This window comes from Rhamphochromis sp. 'chilingali' (assembly GCF_963969265.1).
Source record: "Rhamphochromis sp. 'chilingali' genome assembly, chromosome: 18".
In the NCBI taxonomy this organism is placed as follows: Eukaryota; Metazoa; Chordata; class Actinopteri; order Cichliformes; family Cichlidae; genus Rhamphochromis; species Rhamphochromis sp. 'chilingali'.
In genome coordinates, this window is record NC_137945.1 from 35,834,160 (window position 1) to 35,861,392 (window position 27,233).

The 27,233-nt window shown below is 45.6% G+C and overlaps 1 protein-coding gene across 3 annotated transcripts; it reads left to right on the forward strand.

The window, feature by feature from the left end:
* The first annotated feature begins 2,168 nt into the window (after positions 1–2,168).
* Positions 2,169–25,801, forward strand: LOC308385863 (calponin-3-like). Of its 3 annotated transcripts, XM_080865062.1 has the most exons (9): positions 2,169–2,355; positions 5,657–5,802; positions 6,731–6,853; positions 18,952–19,073; positions 23,019–23,085; positions 23,189–23,326; positions 23,421–23,537; positions 23,723–23,869; positions 24,850–25,801. In XM_080865062.1, the coding sequence occupies exons 1-9, from the start codon at positions 2,214–2,216 to the stop codon at positions 25,180–25,182; spliced, it is 1,335 nt and encodes a 444-aa protein (XP_080721188.1). In that variant the 5' UTR covers positions 2,169–2,213; the 3' UTR covers positions 25,183–25,801. The 3 variants fall into 3 exon arrangements, with proteins under 3 accessions (XP_080721188.1, XP_080721186.1, XP_080721187.1); XM_080865060.1 differs by lacking the exons at positions 2,169–2,355; positions 5,657–5,802; positions 6,731–6,853 and adding an exon at positions 8,164–8,823; XM_080865061.1 differs by lacking the exons at positions 2,169–2,355; positions 5,657–5,802; positions 6,731–6,853 and adding an exon at positions 12,711–15,209.
* The last annotated feature ends 1,432 nt before the right edge of the window (positions 25,802–27,233 follow it).

Below are 27,233 nucleotides of genomic sequence, written 5' to 3' on the forward strand. Positions count from 1 at the left end.
TCTGGTGACGTCAGCTCAGTGTGTGCACGTGCTGATGCTCAACCATCCAGGTGAGGCCGACGGGGTTCACCTGCACGTGTTTGTGCATTTACACACATATACACTCTATGGTATTACAACTGTTGTAGATCAGTGAGCAGTGGGCCAAACTAACTGCAGTGCACATGAACCACGTGGTGCAGTGTTGCCATTCACAGTAGCTCCACATCAGCGTTAACACGGGAGGGCGAGACGTCCACAGTGGAAGACAAAGATTCCAGTTTTTAATCTCGGCTTTTGTCTCTGAGCACTTTAATCACTCTATGATCAAAGTGTTGAAACCAGCACGATCGTGCACCTGTGTCTCCAGCCCAGCTGTGACAGATGTGACCGGATGAAAACGGTCATCAGACACAGGCGTTGGTCAAGCACAACACTAACTAGGTGGTCATGGCTGCCAGAGGAAGCCCAGCGCTGCTCCGGGCCCATGATTAGTCCAGTACGATCAGAGCAGCAGAGCTGATGTCTGGACTACAGCACTGACTCTTAGCTGACAGTCACGTCAACAACACTTATTCCTGATTACCTTAGAAATCAAACATTTACTAAAGGGTGACGACATCACAGGTCAGTGATGTCACAACCCTGTTTCATTTGGCCAGTGTGAAAGAAGCCTCGTTCTCATCTGGGACATTTTTAAAGTCATTGGTTTGCATATATCAGCACGGTGATCACGTGCACAGGTGACACCTTTGACATCATGTAGGAAACAGTCTTGAACAGAAGCACAGGTAAGTGTGGTTACTGCGTAGCACTTTAACCTTGTTTACAATCCTCTTACTGCCCAAACCTGCACAGCACAGGTCTCGTCAGCTATCAGTGATGTCAACCTGAACAAAGACATCAGAACCAGGAAAATCAGTGTTTGCATCTTCTAGCCACTTCCTGTCCCACACCAGGCCGCAAACACTTTGAGCTATAAAAGCTCCACGAACACCATCAGTGTAGCCGCCGTCTCTGTACAGCTCACATATACTTAGTATGAAATGTGAACAGGATGTGGGCGATGGTCAGAACACTGATTCACGACTGAAGGCTGACTGTGACGACGTATTCTGCAAGTAAATGTCCTACAAAATGTCACAGAAGTAAAACTGTGTACAACATAAAGTAAGTCAGGGTAAAAGCACTGATCCTACATGTGACGGCAAAGAGATGTCAAGACAGGACCAGCTACCTCTGAGGGTGTCCAGCCCGTTTAATATGTTCATGCTGTTCTAACAGCTGCTGCCTTTATTTCAAGTCAGTAACTGATTGATTGTTTCAGCTCTACTTGTTTACATCGTTGGTTAGTTCAATGTATAACTTGATTTTGTAACCATTGTGGAGAGGTGCAGCAGCTAGCACTGCCTCACAGCACCACCGTCCTGGGCTTGAATGTGGTCTGTGTGGAGGTGCTGCTCGGGTACGCGCCCTGGCTTAGGTTCACTGGGACTGTAAACTGGCTTCAGTGTGGACACTGTGCTGTGTTAGAAACCTGCAGGGTTGCTTTGTTGTTGACTTCAATGTTAAAATAAGTTCTTTATGAGCAGAGAGCAGTGACAGACTCACAAACTCATGTGTAGCTTGATTTAGACACGAACACAATGACAGCAGCAGTGCTGCCTCCTGTCACACAGAGACGACCCATGTGTGTATGAAAAAGTTTAGTCTTGTTATAAAATATTTGAAATGAAAACGAACAAAAATATCAGAAATGTCTGTTTTCCTCGTTTTTGTTTGGTATGACTTGAACACTGAGGGGGCGTGTCAGCAGCGGCCCACGGCTGCTTTCAGGTCCACAGCCCTGAGATCAACCCGATCGTTGAAGATTCAACCTTCTTCATTTGGCACATTCAGAGTTATACGAGTACAACATGCAGTGAAATGTGTGCTGACACGCTCCTCCGCTGTGCAAAACACGGATAACATTGTCATCATTATTATTACACTTACAAATTACAATGAATTTAAAGTGAAAGTCGACGTATATTTTTCTTTCATAAGCTCCACCTCCTCAGCACACTGCAGATTTATAGACACGTGTCCAGGACGTCTGAATAGATGTGGAAGCTAAAAACAAAGTAACGTGAACACCAAGCAGGAGCTGGCTCTGCCTACCAGCCCGCACTCAGGGCTTCCCCGCCCCACGCCCTGTCTGGTTTTGGGCACGCCAGGCTGCCGTAGCCGTCACGATGTTGCTGTTGGGGTTCACATCAGCAGTTTTACTTCTGTGTTTATTTTTCATCATTCGCCTTTATATCGTTGTGAAGACGGGCGCCAACTGCAAGCCTGGAAGCAAGGGTCGGGTCACTGTTCTGGTGGTCGCGGGATCAGGTAACAGCGCGGAACACGGCCCCGCTGCGCTGCGTTCAAGTGTCACAGAGAAAGCTCGCTCATGTTGTTACGTTACAAACAGCCGTCAGCCGGCCTCCGTAGCTACCGGGCTACACCGGGCATGGAGCCATGTTTCACAGTGTTTCAGCAACACTGTGACACCGTGGGTGTATCGGACACGGCGTGGACGCATGCTAATTCTAGCCATGCCACGTATCTGCTGTTTTAGCTGTGGATACTGAACATGTTTGCTTTGTGTCGGGCAGGAGTGCGACACTTCCGCCACCGTACAAACAACATCCCCGAGCTTCCGGTACACTATACATACCTAGAGTGTACACAAAGGTCATTCTGGTGATTAGTGAAGTGAAAATCCGTCAAAATACTGGATTTTTCTTAATAATTCCATCCAGATTAAGCGATGCTGGTTATTTTCTATGTATTTAGTTGTTAAAAGTCCTTAGAGGCAGAAATAGTTGTATTTCCTTGAAGAAACACAGTTTGGATGCATGCGTGGACCTGTGACAGGCGTGAGTCCGCTGGTTTTCCACGCTGAGATGAGGGGAAACTGCTGAGTCAGTCATCTGTGTGAGGTTGTTGCTCTCTGCCCTCCTGCTGCACACGGACCACATGTTTGACACCCCTCTCTCCGTCTTCATTCAGAAACGTCAAACATAAACTCACACGTGGATTTTGAAGCGACTTTTTAAATGAAGTCAGTTTGTCATCAGCAGTTCAGTCAGAACCTTTTTCCACTGAAAATCTCCTGATTCACTCTCAGTGGGTCTAACCAGAACCACATCCACGTGAAGGTGTTGGGCTGTGATGATTTTCACGCCACATCCTGTGGCACGTGGGCTGGTTTAAAGACACGAGTGTACGATCCGAGCCTGCTCCTTTCTCCAAACGTCAGCAGCATCTCTACGGGGAGAGCTCATCTCACCAAAGGATGCACTTCCAGTATGCATGAGCTTTGTCCGGCTCCAAGGTGACGTTTTTCCTTCTGAGACTCTTCAGTCCATTCCTGTGTAGGTTTCCAGTGGCTGTCATGTGTGAGACTACAATTCCCAACAGTCACTAGTGTCTCTGCAGTTGTTCCTGGGTCTTTAGACACATCTCGCACTAGTTTGCTTCCTTTCCTTGTTCTGTACTGCGTGGTCCTGCTTCTCAGTGCAGTTCTTGATGTTGGGGTAACTGTGTGCTCGTGTGCATCACAGGCCCATCGCTGTGTGATGTGTTTGTATTCTTGTCTTCAGTTTCTGTCAGCTGTAGTTTGTCCCTGTTAGGTAACAGCTGAATGATTAGATTTAAAAATCCAAATTCGGATGAATCAGAAAGTTGGTTAAATGATAACCACGAGCGTTCCTGCTGTCCATGGTAGTGACAGAGTGCTTTGGTGAGAGGAATAGTCAGCAGTATTCACATTACTCTGCTGGATTCAAACGGAGGCTCTGACGTATCAACTCAGGCTTCATCTTGAGAAGTGTTGCTGAGCATGCTCACTGGAATTGGGTGCAGGTCTGAAACGTGCAGCCAACACGACCGTTAGCCAATGGATGTGCAGTGTTCCTGGTCTCAGTGGTGAAAATACTCAGCTTAATGCTGACGATCCAGTACAGTCTGGAGCGTAGAGCTGGTCCTGGGGTGTAGCTCTGCAGCTCAGTCTTAGTTATATACAGTGAAATTACAACAGCAGTTATCTTCACACGTAACGACCCTACGGTGTTAGCGAGAAACCACAACAATCAAATGATCCCCTATGAGCGAGCACTTGGTGACAGTGAGACAAAAAGCTCCCTTTTAACAGGAAGTGACCTAAAACAGAACCAGGATCACTGGACTAAAGTATGGGAGAGAGGCTCCAAAGGCTAATGACATGCAGTAATAGCACATATACTATAGACAGCATGAGAAAGCTGCTTCTGCAGGGGTCATATGATAATCCGGTTGTTCAGTGATGACGTGACGAATCCTACTTCCGGGCCTAAAGTAGTCTGTGTTTAATATGGCTTTTGTGTTGTTAACATGTTTAATGTTTTGTATTTTCTTCTATTTAATCTCAAAAAGCTCCTAAAACAGTCAGTGATCACTGTTGACCTCCCTCGGCTTTTATTACCGCTAATCATTTATTTAAGCTCAGTTTTTAAAACCTTAGGATGTAACTACAGCCCAGCCCATGCAGCAGTATATGAATGACTAACCTCGTATTGTGGATGGATTATCTCAGTTGTTCTCCTGGCTGAAGTTTGGTCCTTTTACAGCACCCTGCCATGCGATTACATTTGTTCCTGATCACCGAGAACACTCACGTTAACTTTTATCGAGTGGAAAAAAAGTTAGCTTGTTTATATTATGCTAACATAGCTGTGTCGCTAGCGGTCACGTAGCACATCATTATATATCAGCTAGCCAAACTTCAGTAACCCTACAAACGTCACTGCTGTTTAGTTTTCTGTCTTCATTTATGCTGGAAGTGATAACAGAGCTGTACGTTTTAATTTGTTTCCAAAACCCCGCAGTCAGGACATGCTATATTGTATTTAGATAGAAGCTAGCGAGCTAACTCCCTGCTAACTTCTAACTCCGTTAAATGTCATAAATTCCGTTTTCATGGATGCCTGGATGTTAAACTCAATTGTTACACCTGGTAGAGCAGAACGCTGATCATTTTATTAAAGATGAAAGACTTTAGACAGTTTTTAACTCTCAGTAATGCCACAGTGATCGTTTGATATATGGACCTGCAGCGGAGTTTAGACCCAGACACGGCTAGTGACGTCAGACTGAACAATCGGATACTCAGAGGTCTCTGAGGTCTGATGGGGCTCGGCCGTTTTGGGGAGATTGGAGTTGTCGTAGAAACAGTTTGTAGTCATTATGGGAACCTGCTGATGTGAGAATGATGTATAAACTATGATAAAGCATTTATAATGTAATGTCACATTTGACCTTTAAGGTCAGTAGACCGATGTGAAGTTCAAAGTGATAATGATGCTTTATAGAGCTGTTGGTCCTAGATGCTGAGCAGACTCCTGGCTGTTTCTGGCCACGTGCACGTCCAACACTGTCAGTGATGTCCTGTGGTGTGTCCTCGCTGCCGCTTCACGCCCAGCACGGACTGACCTGTTTGAACTCATGCTGGGATGAAACATACTTTCTAAATCAAATTGAATGTCTGTCTTTATTAAGTGTCCATCTAAAGATGAGCGTGTATGACGAGCGCAGTGAGGACTAAGAGTTCAGTGTCCTCCAGGTCGTGGTTAACCTTGTAACTGCTGCTGTGCTTCTTTCTGATTTGTAGGTGGTCATACCACAGAGGTCCTGCACCTGCTGCAGTGCATGTCTGCAGCCTACACACCTCGACACTATGTCCTCGCAGACACAGACAGGATGAGCGAGGAGAAAATTTGCACGTTTGAAAGCCTCAAACAACAGTCGGACTCACAGGTACGCATGATGGAGCTTTTGGTTTTAACTCAGTGTGGTGATGCACAGCGAGAGCTCACTGAGCTCTGTGGTCTCCATGGCCCAGCAGCTGCACCCCAGCACAGTGCAGAGGTTCAGATACAGCAAAGCGTGCCACCGCTGGACTCTGCAGAGGACTTGCTGCTCCCACAGGACTGCATCATCATAGGCAGGAGAGTCCTGACACAGCAGGCTCACACACTGGAAGAGTTACTTATTTCCTGTCCTTCAGGAAAGTATCACACTGTGACAGTACTCCACTGCCAGGCAAAGAGCACATCAGCAAAACAGAAAGTAAAGTTTAGCCTGTTGGCCACCAGCGTTTCTGAAGTAATCCTGTTACTGTGTGGTTTAAGCTGTCTACCGAAGCGCACGATCTGATATCCTCGTGTTGGTGTTGTTCCCAGATCATCATGAAAATGTTCCAGGTTCAACATTGCAAGTGACCAATCACATTGTTGTGACGTCATACTTTTGCGACTTCGGGAAAAACCGGCGTAAAACAAAAAACTGTACTTAAGCTGCGAGAAACCGCCTCTGTCCGCCGATCAACGGACCCTGACCCTAACTCTTTAATAAACAGTAAGCAGAATTGATATTGTCCTCGCAACATTGGAATTTCATAAATGCACGAATGGCTTGGCGTGCAAAAGAATAACGTCACAACAAAGTGATTGGTCACTTGCAACGTTGAACCTGGAACAACATTTTCATGGTGGTCTGGGAACAACACCAACACGAGGCTATCAGATCATCCCTACAGAAGCACGTCCTCGTGTGTCTCACAGGTCCAGGCGTGTGGTTGGTTTCTGTTTGTCTTCAGTCCCTGTCAGCTTACAGCTCAGTGAATCCATTTAAACATCTAATGTCAAATTCAGACGAATGTGACGCACACGTGTTTGTTCCTCAGTTCACCATCTGTCGGATCCCACGGAGCCGCGAGGTGCACCAGTCCTGGAGCTCGTCTGTCGTCAGCACTCTCGATGCCCTGCGCTATTCCCTGCCTCTGGTGTTCAGGCTCAGACCGGACATGGTGAGTGGAGCAGGCTGTAGTGAACAGTGGCTCACACAGCGGTGGTTAGCACGCTGCAGCTGAAGGCATGTTACCAACGGAATATTCCATCCGTTATATTTGAGTCACAAATACTGTTGTGTTGTTAATGAGCGACAGTAAATGGAGAGAAAACGGCTTCTCACTGGTTTCGCTTTACAAAAACATTTGTTTCTGCTGAAAAACTGCTTCTGTTCAAACGCTGGCTGTTTCAGGTCTGTTTTAGTCGCAGCTGAAACGCTGGCGCTTACGTGGCGACGGCGCCGAGCGCTAAACGAAGCGTCGAGGCAAAGGATCATTTTCTGATCAACTTATCGCTGCAGCCCTGCTGCTGTAAGAAGGTTTGTGCAGGGAAACAGACGGCTGAGAGGTGTGGGTGTAAGCTGACTGCAGAGTGGGGCTCTGCACGCAGAGGAGCTGTATGATTACTTCTCCAGACTCCACGGCAGCTTTCCTGTAAACTCCACCAGCCTCCTTCAGTGCTGAGGCCTCGTACTTACTCAGCCCCCTCCCTTTGTCTCACTGAACGCAGTCCTCGGTGAGTCAAACGCGTATCTGTTTGAAACATTCTGATGCATTTGTGGTTTGAGACGGTTCAGCTCAGCCGGGTTTGGCCTTAAATATGTTCGGTAAGCTCCAAACCCCAACATGCACCGGACGTGTCAGGGTTTCCCTCTTTGACTCTCACAGTTTCTACTGAAGGACCTGAGGAGGGGAGGTCACTGTGTGAGAACAGAGGCTGCTGCGCTGCATGTCCGAGGCGTCCTGTGATGACAGGGAGTGCACATGAACCGATCCAGAATGGCCTTTGAGCCAGTCTTTGTCACATGACACACAGTTTTGTAACAGATGTACAGAATAACCTCTTTCCACGGATGTGTGCCCGCCCCCCCTGTCTGTGTTTTCAGGTGCTGTGTAACGGCCCGGGGACCTGCATTCCCCTGTGTGTAGCAGGACTCCTCCTTGGAATTCTGGGAATAAAGAAAGTCCTGATAGTTTACGCTGAGAGTATTTGCCGTGTCCAGACGTTGTCGCTCACTGGGAAGATCCTGTATCCTGTATCCGACTACTTCTTTGTACAGTGGTCGTCTCTGAGGGACAAATACCCCAAATCCATTTTCCTGGGAAGAATGGTGTGAAAGTGTCCGATCCACACGGACTCATTCCTGCTGTGTGATGAATAAATGCTGTGTCTGTATTGTTGAGTTGTTTGTGCCATTATTTACTCTCACTACTATTAAACTACTCAGAAAACAATGCAGTGAAGGTGAAACTGCTGCACCTGCGCATCGCTGGGGAGGCTGATCGTTATCTGTCCGACGTGGCATCACGTGTGATCGCTGTGGAGCCCACACCGAGCACGAGTCCCTGCATGAGAGGAGAAAGATGGACACCATGTCCACCCGCACATTCCAGGATCACCACAGTGCACGTGGGTTAGCATGTTTTCCCTGACAGTACACACGCGTGTGTCTCATGAAGCTGAACGCAGCGAGGCCTGTTAGTAAGCCCACGCGCAGCCTCTGCTTCCACGGCACGGCGGGGAAAGGAGCGGGTGAGATCTGTGTGTTTCTCGGGTGCTGTGGGACTTGGTTAAAGCCGCACCAGCTTTTCGTTTCCAGCCAGCCTGCAGACCAAAGCTGAGCTGAACAGGATTCCTAAAAATGATCCCGGTGTGGAAAGTTTTGGTCATGTGTGGAAGTTGTACTCATCCAGGGCTTTCAGGATGCAGCCGACACTGAGGGGAGGGGACAGGAGGCGGGGGGCTGACCGTGCTCTCGCCTCGCGCACTGCTTGAGCTCCCGTCGGGCCGAAACAGTCGCTGAGAATCCGTCTTTTCCACAGACGACTCCGCGGACTTTGCGAGTAATCCCGTGGGTTACAAAAGCGCCACGATGACTCACTTTAATAAGGGACCAGCCTACGGCCTGTCTGCTGAAGTCAAGAGCAAAGTAAGTGCTTCGGTCGCGTCTTTACTTTGTCTCACGTTTCCTTCGCTTTCAGACTTTTTGTGTGGATGCTAGAAGCCCGCGGGCCTGTCGGTGTGTCTCGCTGTGGGCCGAACACGAGAGTTTAAACAAAGGTTCGGTCCTCTTGTTTGTCTGAACGCGCCGAACGTTCCCGAGCTCGGGAACTTTTCCCTTCGTGTCCAGCACGAAGAAAGACGCGGGGAGCGTTACTGTGACCGCAGCCGCCTCGGTGCCAAGCGCTGCTTTTACGCCTCTAAAGCGTTTGAAACAGTTTGTTGAACTTCTGATGAGATGTTGTGATGAAGATGTTTGATGACGAGAAGCTAAACGGGATCTGTGGAGCAGCTGGGAGGAGCCCGGACACACTGATGCTTCCATGTTGCCTCAGATTTTAGGAGCAGACTTAGAACAGCAGTCAGTGTCGTGGCAAATATTCAGAGGAACCAAACCATCTGTTAGTTTCACGGCAAACGCGTCGTGTCTTTGCTCTCGGTCTCCGTGGACAGTCTGTGAGGGATGGCTGAAGGATGACGCCATCAGAAACACGTACAAACGCGCACTCTCCACGAAGTTCGCGTTTCTTCTGTCTGCTCCTCACAATGCCTCCATCTGTTACTGCGTGTTCACGATGCCCCGTGAGATTTACATTACCCACGCCACGCATGACTCGCTGCATGGAGGGACTTCTGCAAACTTGGGATTTGAAAGTCCGCCAAAATGAAGTAAAGGACTTTCGAGAGCGTTGATTTGAAAACACATCTTTTGTGTAAGCATGAGAAGTTGGTGGGCACGCTGCCAGTCTGCGTGTGTGTGGACGAGTTAGTGTTTTTGGCTGTTCGTGTGCCAGGACGTTTGTTTGCCTTTGGCCTCGTCTTCTGTCCTGTCAGCAGTCTGAGATTTTAAGAACGAATGACACGCGGAACCAAAGGTAGATGTTCCCCACGTCAGCCAAAGGCTCTGTCCCTGTGGTTCTTCAGCATCACAATGATGGTCTGAAGGCAAAGAAAGATACACAACAGGTTTCCTTTACCAAGTGGATCATCACGGCCTAGCCATAGTGGTCCGTTTGATTGACCTTTATTATTATTATGTATTTATTTTATTTTCAGTTGTTGCAGACGGGACAGACATGACTGGGCAAGATAGAAAAACACAGGGGAAGAGGGAGAAAAGGCACTTTTCACCTGGATCACCTGTTGAGAGGAAGGAAACAAGCAAAAAACGAGCAGCATAATAAACACAACAGCATCACAATAATCTAGCTGACAGTAGATATTAAATATTGAATGTTATTGTGCAGCACGCAGGACTGACAGCGCTCAATGTGCTTTGAGGTAGCAGCCAAGAAAGGTGTAGTTTGTGTCTGTGCACCCCTGTGTGCACCAGCACGCTTGTATTCAAAAGGTTTGTCTATGTAACGATCTGCTAATGTCTTGTGATTGACAGGCCCCTAGGTCGAGAGTATGTGCTTCTGGAACACAGAATGACAACGATTTATAAAACAGACCTATTTTTTTTTATTCAGGACGACCCAAAGTCGGTGACAGAGCCCAAAAACAAAGAAGGAAGATGCTCACAGACTGCAAGAGAAACGTTTTCCCATGAGCTTATTTTAATCAATATTTCGATCACCACAGTCATCTGGCTGCAGATTGAAGACACTTTTTCCCACCTGGAAGTTCCATCCGTGTTTCCCGTCTACAGCTGATAAAAACGCGACGTGGCAAAGCCAGCGTGCCAGTTTCATCCGAGGATGAACTTTAGGCTCTGTGGTGATGTCACTGCAGACGCTTCCCTACAAGCACACAACCTATGTGTGTCAGTCTTAACATGAACAAACAATTAGTCCTTGTGACCTAAATCAGTCTCCTCAGAACTTAAGCTCAGCATCTGGAGATGCAGGTGAGCATGTGAAGCTCCATCAGACTGTTTCTGATGATGGACATTATGAAAGCAGCTGCTGGTTAGCTTTGACTGTTGGTTAGCTGCTAATGCTGTTTGAGTCACATTCATGGTACAGACTGTAACCGAGTCACATGGCTCTGTGCCAAAACACAGGACATACAACAGCAGCCATAGAAACCGTAGACTTGTACACTGCAGCTAGTCTCACGTCTGTCTGACACTCGGCGAGCATCAACTTCTGTTTGGACGGTGGACAGCTTTCTGATTTTGTGTGTTAACCTTCAGTGTAAGAAAAACGCCTCCTGGGATATCACCTGGTATACAGCTGTCACTGCTCAGCACAAACCTCAGCATCAGAGCTTCAGCAAAGGAAATGCATCAGTCAGCTTTTGTTGCTCTTCACCATGAAACAAAGAAACACAGAGTGAACATGAAGCAACTGGTTTAACGTGAGAGGAAGAAGCGTCTGTTGGTCAGTAACTCAAAAATGGGAGGCACAAATAAATGTGCCAGAGTGTCCGTCAGCATACCGAACCAGCAGTGTGGATACAGTCCAGTCACACAAGTCCTGCACTGTAGTGACGTATCAGCAACAAGTGTGTGTGCACAGCTTTTAGCTGTCGCATGTCCTCCTCCCAGAGCCTGTTTCTCTTTGTCATATCAGTGTGACCAACAACTGCCACATTACCACCTACTTAAATGATCAATTCCATCCTAATACAGAGCTGCAGCCAATACAAGGCCACCGGTGCTGCGCCGGAACGTTCCAGGTGAACTTCCAGGATTTGCTTCCTGTGAAGGATAGTAAATGATTACCTGGATCACAACACAGCAATGGGACGAATGCACTCAGCCCGACTGCCCTCCTGTTCATCCAGGCGTGTGCTGACGTTAGCATTGGCAGTATCAAAGAAGCATCTGTGAAACAGGCCAGGAATCTGTGCAGGTTTTATATTAGTAAAAATTTCCCAGAGCCCAAAAATGTCTAAATATTTAAAGGGTTTTCCATCATCACAGTGGAAACGGGGAAACACTAGTGTACTTTACACAGTGTGTTTGTACAGAGGGAACGTCATATCGAAGCTCTGTGAGTTTGTTGGCTCACACACTTTTCTATGTGTGTTTCATATAGACATGAATGGAGGAGAGGCTTTCTGTGTGTTACCGTTTCCTTTTTGATGACATGCTGAGAGGAACCACCACGGTTCCTTTGTGTGCTCGCATGAAAAACACGTGGAAGCTCCTGATGCCGTACGCTGCCTCAGTGGTTCCCCCTAATTTTACAAGAATATTCAACATCACTGTCAATACATTTTTCCAAAAATGTCTCTGTGTGCAAAGTGGGTTTAAAAACCTCAAACTGTGGGATACAGTGTGTCCATGATTTGAAGCGGGGAACAAACTGTGGCAGGATCCGTGTTTGTGCCAAGGTCGGTATCACCGACACAATGTGTTCCTCCTGCGTCAGTGGCTGGACACGGGATCCAGTTTACTGCATTATAGAGAGTTAGACGGGGAAGTAGTGATGTTTTAGTTTTGTGAACGGTGAGTGTCGTTACATCGCCATTCTGTGGAAGCCAACAGCAACAAAAGAAGTATCCATAACTCCAAATTTCGAGTCATTTGCTCTGTCAATCAGTAATCCACGTGGAACGCGCACTCAAAACCAGGTCACAACAACTTGGCGCTTTCGAGAGTACGTTTGCTGATAGTAACGCTAATAATTCAGCTAATAACACAAGGATTTCATCATTTGTGAAGCCAAGCTGAAAATAATCAGCAATTTGTGCATTCATGACTGTAATCCTGGTAGCTTAGCTGTAGCATTTGTAGCTGAGGGCTTCAGCTTCCGGGTAACAAGGAAATGACGCCATTCACGTAGATTACTGACTAACTCGAAATTTTGAGAAAATAACTCAAAATTTGGAGTTATGTGGATGCTTTTTTTTTTTTTTTTTTTTTTTTAGTGGTGGAAACGGGCCTCCATACCATTCAGTTTGAGGGTTACAACAGAAAATTATATATTTATTGTTCTCACGTGGTGTTGGACGGGACTATTTTAACAAACGAAGGACATTTTGCCCGATAATTACTTTTATCCTCCTGTAACTGTACAAAGTGCTAACATCTCCAAAGTTTCAGGAGTAGTTAGTCGTTATAAGAAGTGTTTGTGAACTAAAAATCAAGAATGTGGGATCCTGTTTGTCCGTGATTTGGAGAGCCCAGTGCTGCTCCCCACGCAGGGGAAACTCCTTCTGTCGGCACGACAGCTGCTCTTCTAGTCTTTGGCTTGGAAGCATCTTTGACGATGCTTCAACCTCTGCTTTGCGTTTGTGTCCATTATACTAGCAGTGTTTTCTTATAAAAACCATACTGCGCCCCCCCTGCAATGGCTCTGTGCCCGCCACTTTGGGAACCACTGCACTACATCATGATTACTCTGAAAGCAGCATCGTGCACTGCTTGAAAGTAACACTCTCTCTCTGAAAGTTGAAGCACAGATAAAGCCTTGATCAGAGACAGGAGAATGAAGCATGTCCGACGGCAGGCCGGGCGTCCGACGGCAGCACATCCTAAAAACCTGTTTAAAATGGGTGCTCTCCCATTTTAAACAGGTTTTTAGGATGCTGTCATATTGCCGTGTGCTCTGATAATGGTGTCGATGTAAGAACTGGATATGATTCCCTACCAAAGTTCTGGATTTTGAGTCACGTTGGTGTGAAGCCATGTTCCTTCTGAACATGTAAATATGACTTTTGTTCCCTTGTGTCAACAAAAGCAGAGCAGCAAATGGCTTCCATTGCGTAACGTGCGATCAGGAGTCCACGCTCTTATCCTGTCAGCATACATCACATTCCTGAGATTCTTCAATGCCTCGATCCAGCCGTCCGCCCGCTACTTTTCACTCGGCTCAGTTGGCAGATCGTGTTATTCCGGTCTGTTCAGTAGACGTGCTGCATAATTCATGTCGAGTACATCTCCTGAGTGTCATTGTTAGCCTGGGCTCTGATTGATCCGCTATGGAAATCTTATTTATTACGATATGTTTGATTTTATCGAGGTTTTTATACCAGATGGCCTAACCTGTCCTGTTTAGCTGGGCTCAGGAGTACACTAACTTAGAGCCCCCTGTTGGTCTTTACCTGCTGCACATGCAGCATTAGTACAGTAGCCAATGTTGCACTGGTGCTGCAGGGTTTGAATCGTATCCAACAGCCTGCAAATTGTTAATGTAACTAGTAAAGGTTATTATGGAGTTCCACAGGGTTCTGTCTACATCATACATGCTTCTCTTAGGCAGTGTCATTAGCAAGTATAGCACGTGTTCTCACTGCAGTGCAGATGACACCCAGCTCTATCCATAAGGATGACATTGATGAATATGGCAGGGATGTTTTACAGACTTGTCAACAGTTGCAGTGAGGTGTCTTTGTTGCTTTTGTGCTGAAATACCAGAATAATAGTTTGATTATATGAGTATCAGACTCGGGTTTAGTCTGTTGCCCCAGCAGTTCTGCATGCAGAATGGAGCAGCCAGTTACATAAAAGTACAATTTTCTTCATTGTGACCAAAGAATTTTACGCTGGTCATAAAACGAAAGCAAGCATTCGACAGTTTCCAGTATTGTACCATTTATTTCACTGGTTTTCTATTACAGTGTAACGTTGTTTCCTGTTGTGTGCTCAGCACGAGTGCTGGACTGAAACCTGCTGTTTGATATCATCATGTGGAGACAGATTCCAGTGTGTTTTGAAAAAAACAAACCTGATAGTGGGCTGACAGACCAAAATAACACACACGCATGTATGTAAAAATGCATTGTTTGAAAATGAAAACTAAATATTGAGTGAAATGTCACTATGAGCATGTATTTGATGGGGAACATGAGCTGCAGTGTCTGTGACTGGAACGTGTTCGGTTTGTTGGGTTTCAAAGATAATGTTTGAACATTTGACCAACATGTTTCACACGATGGACACATTGTTGCATGTTTCCTCAGGCTGCTGGAGGGAAGTGCTGTGATCAGAGCTGTGAAATCCTAACATGATCGTTTAACACTGCAGTGTGTTGGTGTGATGAGTCAGACTGGTCTGGTTACTCAAACTGGAGTTCCTCCGTGCTGCTTTACTCTTTGTTCAGTAAAAATGTGAGACGGTAGTGACTGACAGCCTTGAAGCAGCTGTGCCTGAAACTAAAGCTGTGACACAATCTGAGGAGTTTGAAGCCCTGCAAGGTTTGAAACGTCAGTTCCACTGTGGAACCAGTTCAGAGTACATACGTGCACTGGTTTCACTGGTCGTGTTTCCAAATACATGCTGTTTGGTACTGATGACAGAAAAAACCAAACTGTCAACGGTGGGGAATCCTGGTCAGAATCAGACGGAGTCTGTTTGACTGGTTTTCTTGTGGCTTTTATCAGGAACTGGGAGAGGAGGCCGGACTGGTGGTCGGATAAAACGAGGTATCTGCAGAACTGTGATATTTTTATTTCTTTATTCTTATTGGCTTGTTCATTGTATTTATTGTAATAGTGGTGCTTAAAGTGTGTGTGTGTTTGGAAGAGAAACAGGTCAAAGCATTTCTGTATAAGTGGATTAAAATGGATGACCATGCTTCTTAATTCAGATCAAACTGAGGTTATTGTACTCGGCCCTGAAAAGCTTAGAAATATGGTATCTAACCAGATTCTTACTCTGGATGGCATTACCTTGGCCTCCAGTAACGCTGTGAGGAACCTTGGAGTCATTTTTGACCAGGACATGTCCTTCAACGCACATATTAAACAAATATGTAAGACTGCGTTCTTCCATTTGTGCAACATCTCTAAAATTAGAAATATCCTGTCTCAGAGTGACGCTGAAAAACTAGTTCATGCATTTATTACTTCCAGGCTGGACGACTGTAATTCATTATTATCAGGATGTCCAAAAAACTCCCTGAAAAGCCTTCAGCTGATCCAAAATGCTGCAGCAAGAGTCCTGACAGGGACTAGAAAGAGAGAGCAGATTTCTCCTGTATTGGCTTCCTGTTAAATCCAGAATTCAAAATCCTGCTCCTCACATACAAGCTCTTAAATAATCAGGCCCCATCTTATCTTAATGACCTTGTAGTACCATATCACCCTATTAGAGCACTTTGCTCTCGCTCTGCAGGCCTACTTGTTGTTCCTAGAGTATTTAAAAGTAGAATGGGAGGGAGAGCCTTCAGTTTTCAGGCCCCTCTTCTGTGGAACCAGCTTCCAGTTTGGATTCAGGAGACAGACACTATCTCTACTTTCAAGATTAGGCTTCAAACTTTCCTTTTTGCTAAAGCATATAGTTAGGGCTGGACCAGGTGACCCTGAATCCTCCCTTAGTTATGCTGCAATAGACGTAGGCTGCCGGGGGATTCCCATGATGCATTGAGTTTCTCCTTTCCAGTCACCTTTCTCACTCACTATGTATTAACAGACCTCTCTGCATTGAATCATATCTGTTATTAACCTCTGTCTCTCTTCCACAGCATGTCTTTATCCTGTCTTCCTTCTCTCACCCCAACCAATCACAGCAGATGGCCCCGCCCCTCCCTGAGCCTGGTTCTGTTGGAGGTTTCTTCCTGTTAAAAGGGAGTTTTTCCTTCCCACTGTTGCCAAAGTGCTGCTCATAGGGGGTCATATGATTGTTGGGTTTTTCTCTGTATGTATTATTGTAGGGTCGACCTTACAATAAAAATTGCCTTGAGGTGACTGTTGTTGTGATTTGGCGCTATATAAATAAAATTGAATTGAATTGAATCATGATCTAACTGAAGACTGATGAAGCATATTCAAATCTGCCTCAGTGTTCGTGTGTAGAAATTCTAGGTTACAATAAGACAGAAAAGAAGAAAAGTTTGGGCTTTAAAATCTGAAGAGCTCAAGAAGATTTGGATTTCTGCTCAGCCTCTAACACGGGGAGAGTGCATCTTCAGATCTGAGGGTGCTCGTCGTCTCTCCAAGCTTCTTACTCCCAGCGTTAGCTCAGACTAGGTTATATTTCAGGTGATTATTATTTTGGGATTATTACTGTCTGCATTTGTTTTTGCTTTGCTAGTTTTCTTTAATAAAATATCCTTCATTAAAGAAGTCTAAACTTTTGACATTTTCGGCTTTTTAAGGGCAAAACTCTGAGTACTACTCCTCAGTAGTATAAATAACTTTTAAACTGCTGCAGTAACATGTAACAGACCCTTGAGACCTGCTGTCCAGGCCGCTAAATTTAAGCCCTTTTTGTTAGAGCTGGTAGTTTTTCTCTGCCAGTATAAAAAGCATCTGTTTGACCAAACTGAAAGTGCAGTCGTTCAGAAATGGAACCATTTTGGAACAACTGCAGGTTCCAAGATCGTGAGTTCTAACAGTTGTATGCAAGGACAAGTTCTTCGAATGCTCCCCTCTTTGCCAAGGTCGAGAGGAAGACTCAAACTGCCTTCCTCGGATTGGAGAAGGTCGGTTAGGATGTTCGGGAACAACCTGGGATCCCCCAAGTCTCTGGCATGATGTGGGACAGCAGCTTCTCTGAGTGCCAACTAAAAACTAAAACCTGCTCCTAAGTAGATGCTCTCAAGCTCGACTGAAATTTGGAGTTTTGAGGGAAACTTTTGGGGGATTTTTTTTAAAAACGTGTAATATAGCTAAACATGACAGCACTGATTAAAGAAAGGCCCCACAGATATAATCAGCCCTTATTCAGTGGACAGTTGGCCATAAAGCAGCTGTGTCCATCCAAGTCTGGGAGAGATCTTTCTTTGCATGTTTGTGCATGAGCTCTGTGCTTTTCCTGCTTCATCACAGAAGTTCAAAGAAACAGTTTTGTTATCACGTTCTGAACTTTGTCCCGTTTTTCATGGTTTTCTGTTTTAGTAACTGAACTGGGAGCCAGCCAGTTGTGTTACCACACAACACAAACACAACAGCTTGGCTGCCTGAGTGAATGTGTTAAAATAAATATGTGGAAATGGATGTTTTTAAACGATATCAACAGTAGTTTTGGAGCAGCAAAAAGAAGTTGTTTTTCTGGATAATACATTTACAATATGATGAAACTTCCTACAAAAACAAACACTCAGAGATATTATCAGATAAAAGTCCTCCATTGTTCCTCCGTATGCTTCAGAAAAGCAGAGTCCCTGTGCTTTGGATGGGTTGTGGTCCATCTGTCCTCTGTAGCACAGGATTACCTGGTGAGATGGATTCAGTGGAGAGTGAGGCTTCCACATGTGTTTGGGGCATGAGCTGATCCCAGCAGGAGTGTTTGTTTAGTCCACATGATAGAATAGAACAAACCACAGTGATCAGCAAGGGCGCTCTATGTCCTGTTGATTCTGGAGACTTTGTGAACCACTTTAATCTGTCAGCAGTTCTTTACCAGCTGAACGGGTAACTGGATGTGTTACTCGGCATCTTAAAAACCCCAAAGCAGTAATAATTAGAAGCAAAATGCCAGTGCCTGTTCTAAATCAAACCGATAAGAAGAAAAGCCCTGCTGGCTGCTCTCCGTTACCTCCCTGACCTCTTTCTAGGAACGCCCTGTTTCAGTCTTTTACTGTGATTGATGGAGAGCCTAAGAGAAAACGACGGTTCAGGGTTAACATGTAAAAACCTTTGATGGAAAGTGTACCATGTGACAGCCCACCATTTAAAGGACAGCACAGAGAGACTCTTGGACCTCAGCAGAAGATAGTTTAAGACCACCAAGCACCTGTAAACCACAATTCTATTATTCATGACTGCAGTGTTAGTGTGTCCCTCGTGGTCTGAAAGTTACTGAGAAAAGGTTTTAAAAAAGCTGTTTCTGCTGCAAGTGGCCAAACCTCATCATTTAAGAGTGCCCAGACCCTACAGTACCCTCTGAGGCTGACCTTTGACCCTACACTACCCTCTGAGGGTGACCTTTGACCCTACAGGACCCTCTGAGGCTGACCTTTGACCCTACAGTACCCTGTGTGGCTGACCTTTGACCCTACAGTACCCTGTGAGGGTGAAATATTTATTTAGTTCTGTATAACCAAAGAATACACGTTATACATTGGTGAGGCTTTGGTCAGATGAAACACGACTGATGATTTTTGAAAGCTCCGATGTCTGTAGATGGTAAAGGCTCAGCATGGTCTGCTGGGCACTGGTGCTAGCAGCTGTGCTATCACAGACTCATGTGGTCATATTATTATTTGTGTTTTAATCTCTCCAGATTGCTCAAAAATATGACCCACAGAAAGAGGAGGAGCTCCGTTTCTGGATTGAAGAGGTGACCGGAATGTCTATTGGAGAGAATTTCCAGAAAGGCTTGAAGGATGGGGTCATCCTCTGCGAGTAAGTTCTGTTTGCTCTTGTGTTACTGCCGTTGTTGGGCCTCTTGATCTTTGTAATGGAGACAAAAGCAAATTCCATGTAACATTAAGTATGTTTTCTAATCGATTGAATTCAGTTTGTCACCAAACCAAGGCTCTGTTTATTGTAACACCCACATCTTTGTGGTGCGTCGGCCGGTCATGCACCCTCAGTTTCTCTAACCTGTGGACACTGAGTGGACGATCATAGTTTTTACTGCCGTTTTCATGATGTTCCTGCACAGAAGCTCAGAGACATGCAGACAAACAGGACAGATGTCGGAACAGTTTTGAAAACTGGAGAGTTTGTTGCAAAAACCTACTCTCCAAAGTCGGCATCATCAGATCCTCTTTATTTGGCCAAATCTGTGTCCACAAACATGGACTCTGACTCTGGGTCACTTTGATCTATGCATGCAAACAAAAAGTAAGAGAAAACAAGTTACACAAAGTCTAACAAACTATACAAACTGAGCACAATAGTAGCCCAATGCACATATGAATGCTATAACAGCTTATTTCACAGTGTTCATCAGAGTGACAGCCTGAGGGAAGAAAACCTAGACGGCGGTCTGAAGGCAGCAGTTTGAACAGGATGGGAGGAGTCTGCAGGCAGCTGACGATCCTCTCTGCAGACCTGATTGTCTGTTGCAGTTTTCGGGGCTGAACTGAACCAGACAGTAATTGATGTGCATGGGACAGAAGGTGTAGAAGGTGACCTCCTGTGGCAGCTTGAACTTCCTGAGTTGCTGCAGGAAGTCCTCACGCATAGACTGTGTCTGGGCCTGCTTCCTACACAGTCTATGTGTGAGGAACACTTCAGATTGCAGATTGGAACTCCTCAGATGAAAACGGGCACAGGGGAAACAACCCAGAGCTTCCCCCCCAGCTCCTCCAGTTGCAACAGAGGAAGTTTTGTTGTCTGTCTTTGGCTTCACCAAAGCTACCACGGCCATATCCCACATGCCAAAGCAACGGAGGAATGTGCTTCTTTTGACAGCAACACACAAGGAACCAGCAGTCAGTGATGGGGAATAAAGGATGCGTGAAAGCAAGAAGCAATCCTGGACTACAATAGGCACAAATATTGCTTGGATAACTTAGAGGGTGTTGGCACCTCGAGTTGTAGAAGGAAAACTAACTGATGGCTCTTTTCTCCAATCTCTTGGATGTCTTGGGATACGATGTCTTTGTCCCGCCGGAAACATCTTCACTGAAGTGGGGGAGTCCTCTACATACCTACAGTCAAAGGAGCTTGCAAAGAAAAGCGTCTGGACTTCTTTAAGTTGCTTGAAGACGTTTCACCTCTCATCTGAGAAGCTTCTTCAGTTCTAAGGTCAAATGGTGGAGAGTCCCAGATATAAACCTAGTGGGAGTTTCCCCCCACAGAGGGACAAAAGGACCCCTGATGATCCTCTAATCGCCTGAGCCAAGGTGTGAAACTGGGTGTGGGTCACAATCAGCCAGGGTTTCAGGTGTGCTCATTGTGAAACCTGGCCCCACCTTATCATGCGAATTCCTGAGGTCAGATGGCCCAGGATGTGAGTGGGCGTTAAGGCGTCTGGGAAGGGATCTCAAAACTGGATTATAGATGGCAGAGAGTTGGTGTCGTAAACCCCGCCTCTGCTCAAAGATGGTCGCTCACAGTGGACATAGATGGCTTCTTTCACTCCTCTTCCAAACCATCTGTCCTCTCTGTCCAAAATGTGAACATTGGCATCCTCGAAAGAGTGACCTTTGACCTTAAGATGCAGATGGACTGCTGAGTCTTGTCCTGTGGAGGTGGCTCTTCTGTGTTGTGCCATGTGCTTGTGAAGTGGCTGTTTGGTCTCTCCAATGTAGAGGTCTGAGCATTCCTTGCTGCACTGTACAGCATACACCACATTGTTAAGTCTGTGTTTTGCAGTTTTGTCTTTCGGGTGAACCAGTTTCTGTCTGAGCGTGTTGCTGGGTCTGAAATACACTGGGATGTCATGCTTGGAGAAAACTCTCCTGAGTTTTTCTGATACACCGGCTACATAGGGGATGACAATGTTGTTGCATCTGTCCTTCTTATCCTCCCTCGCTGGTGTCTGGTCTTCTTTTCTGTGCCTCTTTGCTGACTTTAAGAACGCCCATTTAGGATAGCCGCATGTTTTGAGTGCTTCCTTTACATGTGTGTGTTCCTTCTTTTTTCCTTCAGGCTTAGAGGGAACATGTTCTGCCCGGTGGTGTAGGGTCCTGATTACTCCAAGTTTGTGCTCCAGGTTTCACAATGAGCTCACCCGAAACCCTGGCTGATTGGGACCCACACCCAGTTTCGCACCTCGGCTCAGGCGATTAGAGGATCATCAGGGGGTCCTTTTGTCCCTCTGTGGGGGGAAACTCCCACTAGGTTTATATCTGGGACTCTCCACCATTTGACCTTAGAACTGAAGAAGCTTCTCGGATGAGAGGTGAAACGTCTTCAAGTAACTTAAAGAAGTCCAGACGCTTTTCTTTGCAAGCTCATTTGACTATGATGTTCTGGATGACTAATGTGTGTCCTGGGAGAGCTGGGGCACATGCTGGTGACCTCAACAACTGCAAGACACCCTTCTCCTAATTCTCAGCCACTTCTGCCATTGATCTCAAGATACAGTAGTCTGAACCAGAGTGTTCAGACTACCCCACACCCCCTAACCCACCCCACCAACGAAATGACAAGAAGGTGCAAAAGGCGCACCTCCAGGATTGGAACAGCAGCCCCTTGCACCAGGTGTAGAAAGTGTGCCTACAAAAACCACTCTACTGTGGTTAGTACATCTTGCTGCTAATGAGGATGCACACAGAAGCACACACTGGAATATGAATCTTGATCATTTTATTGGTCATCTCAGTGGTTATTTGGTCATTAAATTGCCTTTGTGGCCACTAACACACCATTTGTGATTTACTTTTTGGCCATTCATTGATACTCATTGATACTTTTAATTATTGCTACACATCTAACCTCCACCATGGTTAGAAAATAAATCAGTTTGCATGTATTATTTAGAAAAAAATGGGGATTTTATGCTTTTATCCCTATTTAAATCATTAAAATTATGTGATCTAACTGGTATTTAAAGGGTTAAAATTCTGAATTTGAATGAAATTTAGATTTTCATGAGCAGCACTGATGCTAATCTTAAAAAATCAAGTCAGAAAAAGTGGAATTTTTTCTTAATATATATGAATTTTATAGCATTTTGTAAACGTAAACAGGGGGTGTCCATTTTTGGCCACAAACAAGCTGAGAGGGAGTTTTTATGTTTTTGCTCTCCCTGCACAAAAACAACAATGCATTATAATCAATGTTGATGTGAATCAATTACATGCCCCAGACTCTACTATTAACAATACAAGAAATTTCAGTAGCAATGTAATTATATAAAATTGTGAGGTTGTCTTCCAGCTGGTGCAGTGGACAAACAAACTGGTGTTTAAAGGGTTAAAAATGTAAAAAGTAATAATTATTTTAGATTTATGAAAAGAACTGAAGTTAGTTAAAAGCTTTATGCAGAAAAAATGGCAAAAAACCATAAAAATAATAAAAACTACAGACCTACTTTTGGCCACCAACAAACTGAATGGGTCGTAACCCCAGAGGGTTCAGTGATGGTCAGGTTACTGCCACCTTAAAGGGCGTGGTCATATTTAAGGTCGTGACGCGATGTCAGTAGCACTGCTGTTTACCTGTACATTATGTCTGTGGGGTGGTTATGAATATTCTCTAATGGTTTGAACTTGATTTTGAAGAAATTCACATTTCAGGTGAATTTTGGTTTGATGGTACTTTGAGCGTTATAAAACAGGAAGTTATGTGAGTGATGCAATGTCCTCTCAAATGAAGGAAATGTGTCTGAACTGCATGATATCCGCTGCAGCAGTGGGACTAATGTGATGTTTTCTTCCCTGCGTCTCACAGACTGATTAATAAGCTGCAGCCTGGTTCAGTGAAGAAAATCAACCTTTCACAGCTCAACTGGCACAAGGTGAGCGCGACCCACAAACACTGCAGAGCTGCAGCTGAAGCACGTCACTCGTCTTATTAGTGCTCCGTCTCTTATCACTCTGTTTCCCTGATGCTCTCTGCAGCTGGAAAACCTCGGGAATTTCATAAAAGCTATCCTGGCCTACGGCCTGAAGCCCAATGACATCTTTGAGGCCAATGACCTGTTTGAAAACGGAAACATGACTCAAGTCCAGACAACACTACTCGCACTGGCTAGCATGGTGAGTGCACGCACAGCACAGAGGACGAGTGCGTCTTTCTTCTGTTATAGAACACAAAGCGCCATCAGTCTGACGAGCGTGTGTTATCTGACAGGCTAAGACTAAAGGCATTGACACAAAGATCGATATCGGAGTGAAATATGCAGACAAACAAGCTCGACACTTCGATGATGAGAAGATCAAGGCTGGCCAGTGTGTCATCGGACTGCAGGTAAATGAAGTGTGACTGTCACATGACCTGAGATGTGTCATCATTAGATTTAAACCATTTCAGTGTCTTTTGATGGAGCAGAGAAACACTCCCTGTTTAATCTGATACGTTTAAATGCCAACAGTTCACTGTAGAGTGAAATGAGACGAACTGTGTTTGCTGAGCTCGTGTCTCTGGTTTCTCAGATGGGAACAAACAAGTGTGCGAGTCAGGCTGGAATGACTGCGTATGGAACGAGACGACATCTGTACGATCCAAAGACTCACACTGACAAACCTTATGACCAGACTACCATCAGCCTGCAGATGGGCACCAACAAAGGAGCCAGCCAGGTGAAACCCAGTCTTTACTCTCTACCATGTGTCGTGCTGTGACAGAAGTATTGGCCCACTCCCTGATCATTATCATGGTCTTTTGTTTCGCATATTGTCCACACTTGGTGTGTTTAGACAAAGATAACCTGAAGATTTCATTTCTTAAAGGAAAAGCTTTGATTTCGCTCGCTACACCAGGCCAGTCCTGAAGTTTTCAAAAAGCAACACGAGAAAAGCTCAGTGAAATCAGTCTGCATTTGGGTAACAAAGCCGTTTGGGCCTCGTTCAAACCACAAATGGAGGAGACCTGGAGCAGCCCTCCCAGGAGTGGCCGACCTCCCAACATTACTCCAACAGTGTCTCGACAACATGTGAGACACTTGAGTGGAACGTGAGCCCCACATCTATACGACTTTTCACATGCTGAGTGACAGTGAGGTGTGCGGCTCAGATTCATAAATAAATGAGTTTAGCTTTTTTGGTCAACACCTGAAGAAGGAAACAGCCACTGTGGGTTTAAGACTGTCTCTTCCTCATTAACGTCTCAAAGGAGCGTCGTGCATTGAAGACCCTATCAGAAATCAGCACTGGCATCAAGCACAGAGCAGTCTGATTATAAAAGCCAGGTGATTTGATTGTGGGACTCTTGTTAGCTTTTGCTGCGTCCCTGCTAAATAGCTTAAATAAAATATCCTGCACTGTATAAAAAGTCTGACGTGTCTTCAGGAGGACGGCTGCTTAACCCGACCTGCTATTCTGTTCATCAGAGGTTAGCATGGTTGGCATCAGGACAAAACACAGTCTGAAAAATGCAATTACATACAATGAATCTTAATAAGCCAAGCCATCATTTTAAAAAGTCACCTTTGTCTAATAATCAAACGAGTTTGATCTGAAACGTGTGCCCAGTGAAGCTCTGCGTTATTGCTCAGTGATCACTTTGAGTCCTCTCTGTGTAAATGTGTTTGTCGTGCTGATGTGCGCCATGTTTCCTGTAGGCGGGCATGCCGGCCCCCGGTACTCGCAGAGACATCTTTGATCAGAAAGTGGCCGTGCAGCCGCTGGACAACACCACCATCTCTCTGCAGATGGGCACCAACAAGGTGGCGTCTCAGAAAGGAATGAGCGTGTACGGGCTGGGCCGCCAGGTTTACGACCCCAAGTACTGCGCCCCCCCCACCGAGCCGGTCGTCCACACTAACGGCAGCCAAGGCACCGGCACCAACGGTTCCGACATCAGCGACAGTGACTATCAGGCTGAATTCCACGAGGACGAGTACCACGCCGGCTACCACCACGACTACCATTACAACGATCAGAACATCTGCTAGTCGGGCTCTCCACCTGTTAGCAGATGTGTTTTATCACTACAACAGAGCAAGTCTTTTGCTATCGCTAGTCTTTTTATTCTCTGTTATCTGAAACGTTGCTTTGTATTTCATCTTCACCTAGACTTTGATCTCAGCTCCAAAGTTTGTAAGACGTAGCATAGAATCACCACACGCACACAGTGGCAGATGCTGTTTTTAAGCTAATAGCCTCTTTTATAAAAGAAATGATGGCACACTGATGTAGAGATGCTGCTGCCGATGAATCCGATGAATCCCGCTCTTTGCATTCCTTAATGCTGCTGATCCATTCGTCGGCTCCAAGAGCACGTACCTCGTTTGGCGTTCATGCTAATGGCTAGACCGGAGTAGTCCTGAATTTCCAGCCTCCCTTTGCTCTTTGTTGTTCTGTGCCCTCTTGTTTGGCTGAGCTGTATTTATGTGCAGTGTCCCAAAGTAAAGCAGTCTGCTGTTCTCAATGAAAACGACATGTTATAAATAAAGTTTTAAATCTTTAATGTTAAACCTGGACCACGCACTAATCCCAGCCTATAACTTGCTTCTACTGCTAACATGGAAATCAGGTCACGTCTGTGGAAAGAGGCTCCGAGCGTGTCAGCCTCCAATCAGCGCTCGCTCTGATTGGAGGCTGACATCAGCGCTCGTAGTTGGGGAACAGACTGTAACCACTCCCCCACACAGGTACGGTGCTAACAGGCGTCGTCTGTGACAAGAGTGTGTGACCCCAAATGTAATCATCTGTAGATCCTAATAGGAGATATTCAGAGTACCTGAATCGTATGATGGCAACAATGGACCTGTGCACGGTACTTTAACAATCAAAGCACTATTTGTATTCAGAGCCTGAATCACACACACACTCATACAGATGCTTTATTCTGTGCTGAAGTACTTTCCACCTCACGTGCATACACAGTCATCAGAGGCAATTTGGGCTTCGCCAAATTGCCCAAGAACATGTTGCATTTACGTGGGAGAAGCCAGGAATTCAACCAACAACCTCCCGATTGGTAGCACCGGCTCCCTAGCAGCAGCTGTTCCTAGCAAGGACTAAAGTACCCTCCTCTTCAGGTCCGGGTTTCATCCTATTCCCCCTGTGGCTGCTTTCTTTCACCGCACAGACACGTGTGCTAGGTTGAAGGAATAATGTGGTGTCCCTGCTGGAATGACCGATCCAGGCTTTCCAGCCTCCCTGAACTCAAAGATGTGTGTAGCTAGTCGATGTAGTGTGCAGTAGACGCTGTTAAACAGTACAGGAATGTTACTCTATTACTACTTTTTATCTGGGGAGTATATCATGTCTACATTTATGTAACAATGTAGCGTTGCAAACATGAAAGGAAGAAGTGAAAATAAACCCTGTAAATTCCAACAATGATTATCTGCAGAATCTCCTTATGTGCTGGTCAGTGTGCAGCAGCCACGCTGTTGTGTAGAGTGCTACTGGGAGCCACTCGGTCCCATATTAGTACAGAGTATGTATTTGTGCACAGGACATCTAAGCACCCACTCAGGACCAGCTCTGCAATGAAACTGTTTCCAGACACGCTCAAACTTTTAGTCTCTTGGTAGGAACTTGGCTGGACTCCTGTTATTCATAACGACCACATGGACACACGGCTTTACCCTGATTTCGTTTTGTTGAGGGACGTCTTTTATCTGCTAAATGTGTGACATAATGTTAATCATCATCTTTCAAATGATGATTAACATTATGTCGCACAGCAAGAAGGTCCTGGGTTTGACTCCAGGCCACGATCCTTCTGTGTGGAGCAGGTGACACAGGCGTGGGGTTCAGTTAACTGATGATTGAAATTGGTGGTAGATGTGAATGAGTGTTTGCCTCTATGTGCCAGCCCTGCAACAGACTGCTGGCCTGTTCAGGGTGTACACTATGGCTCAAACCACCCTCTCATCCTGAACTGGAGAAGCTTAAGAAGACAGATGAATGGCTGAAAACTTTCAAATGCATTTACGTGGATTTGAAAAGTGAGATTCTTCCCATAGTGCAATAAAAAGACTGTAAAGGCTCT

Coding starts and splice junctions, on each gene's coding strand:
- LOC308385863 (XM_080865062.1), top strand. CDS start 2,214: ATGTTGCTGTTGGGGTTCACATCAGCAGTTTTACTTCTGTGTTTATTT. Junction 23,327..23,420: donor TACTCGCACTGGCTAGCATG/GTGAGTGCACGC, acceptor GTTATCTGACAG/GCTAAGACTAAAGGCATTGA. Junction 23,870..24,849: donor CCAACAAAGGAGCCAGCCAG/GTGAAACCCAGT, acceptor TGTTTCCTGTAG/GCGGGCATGCCGGCCCCCGG.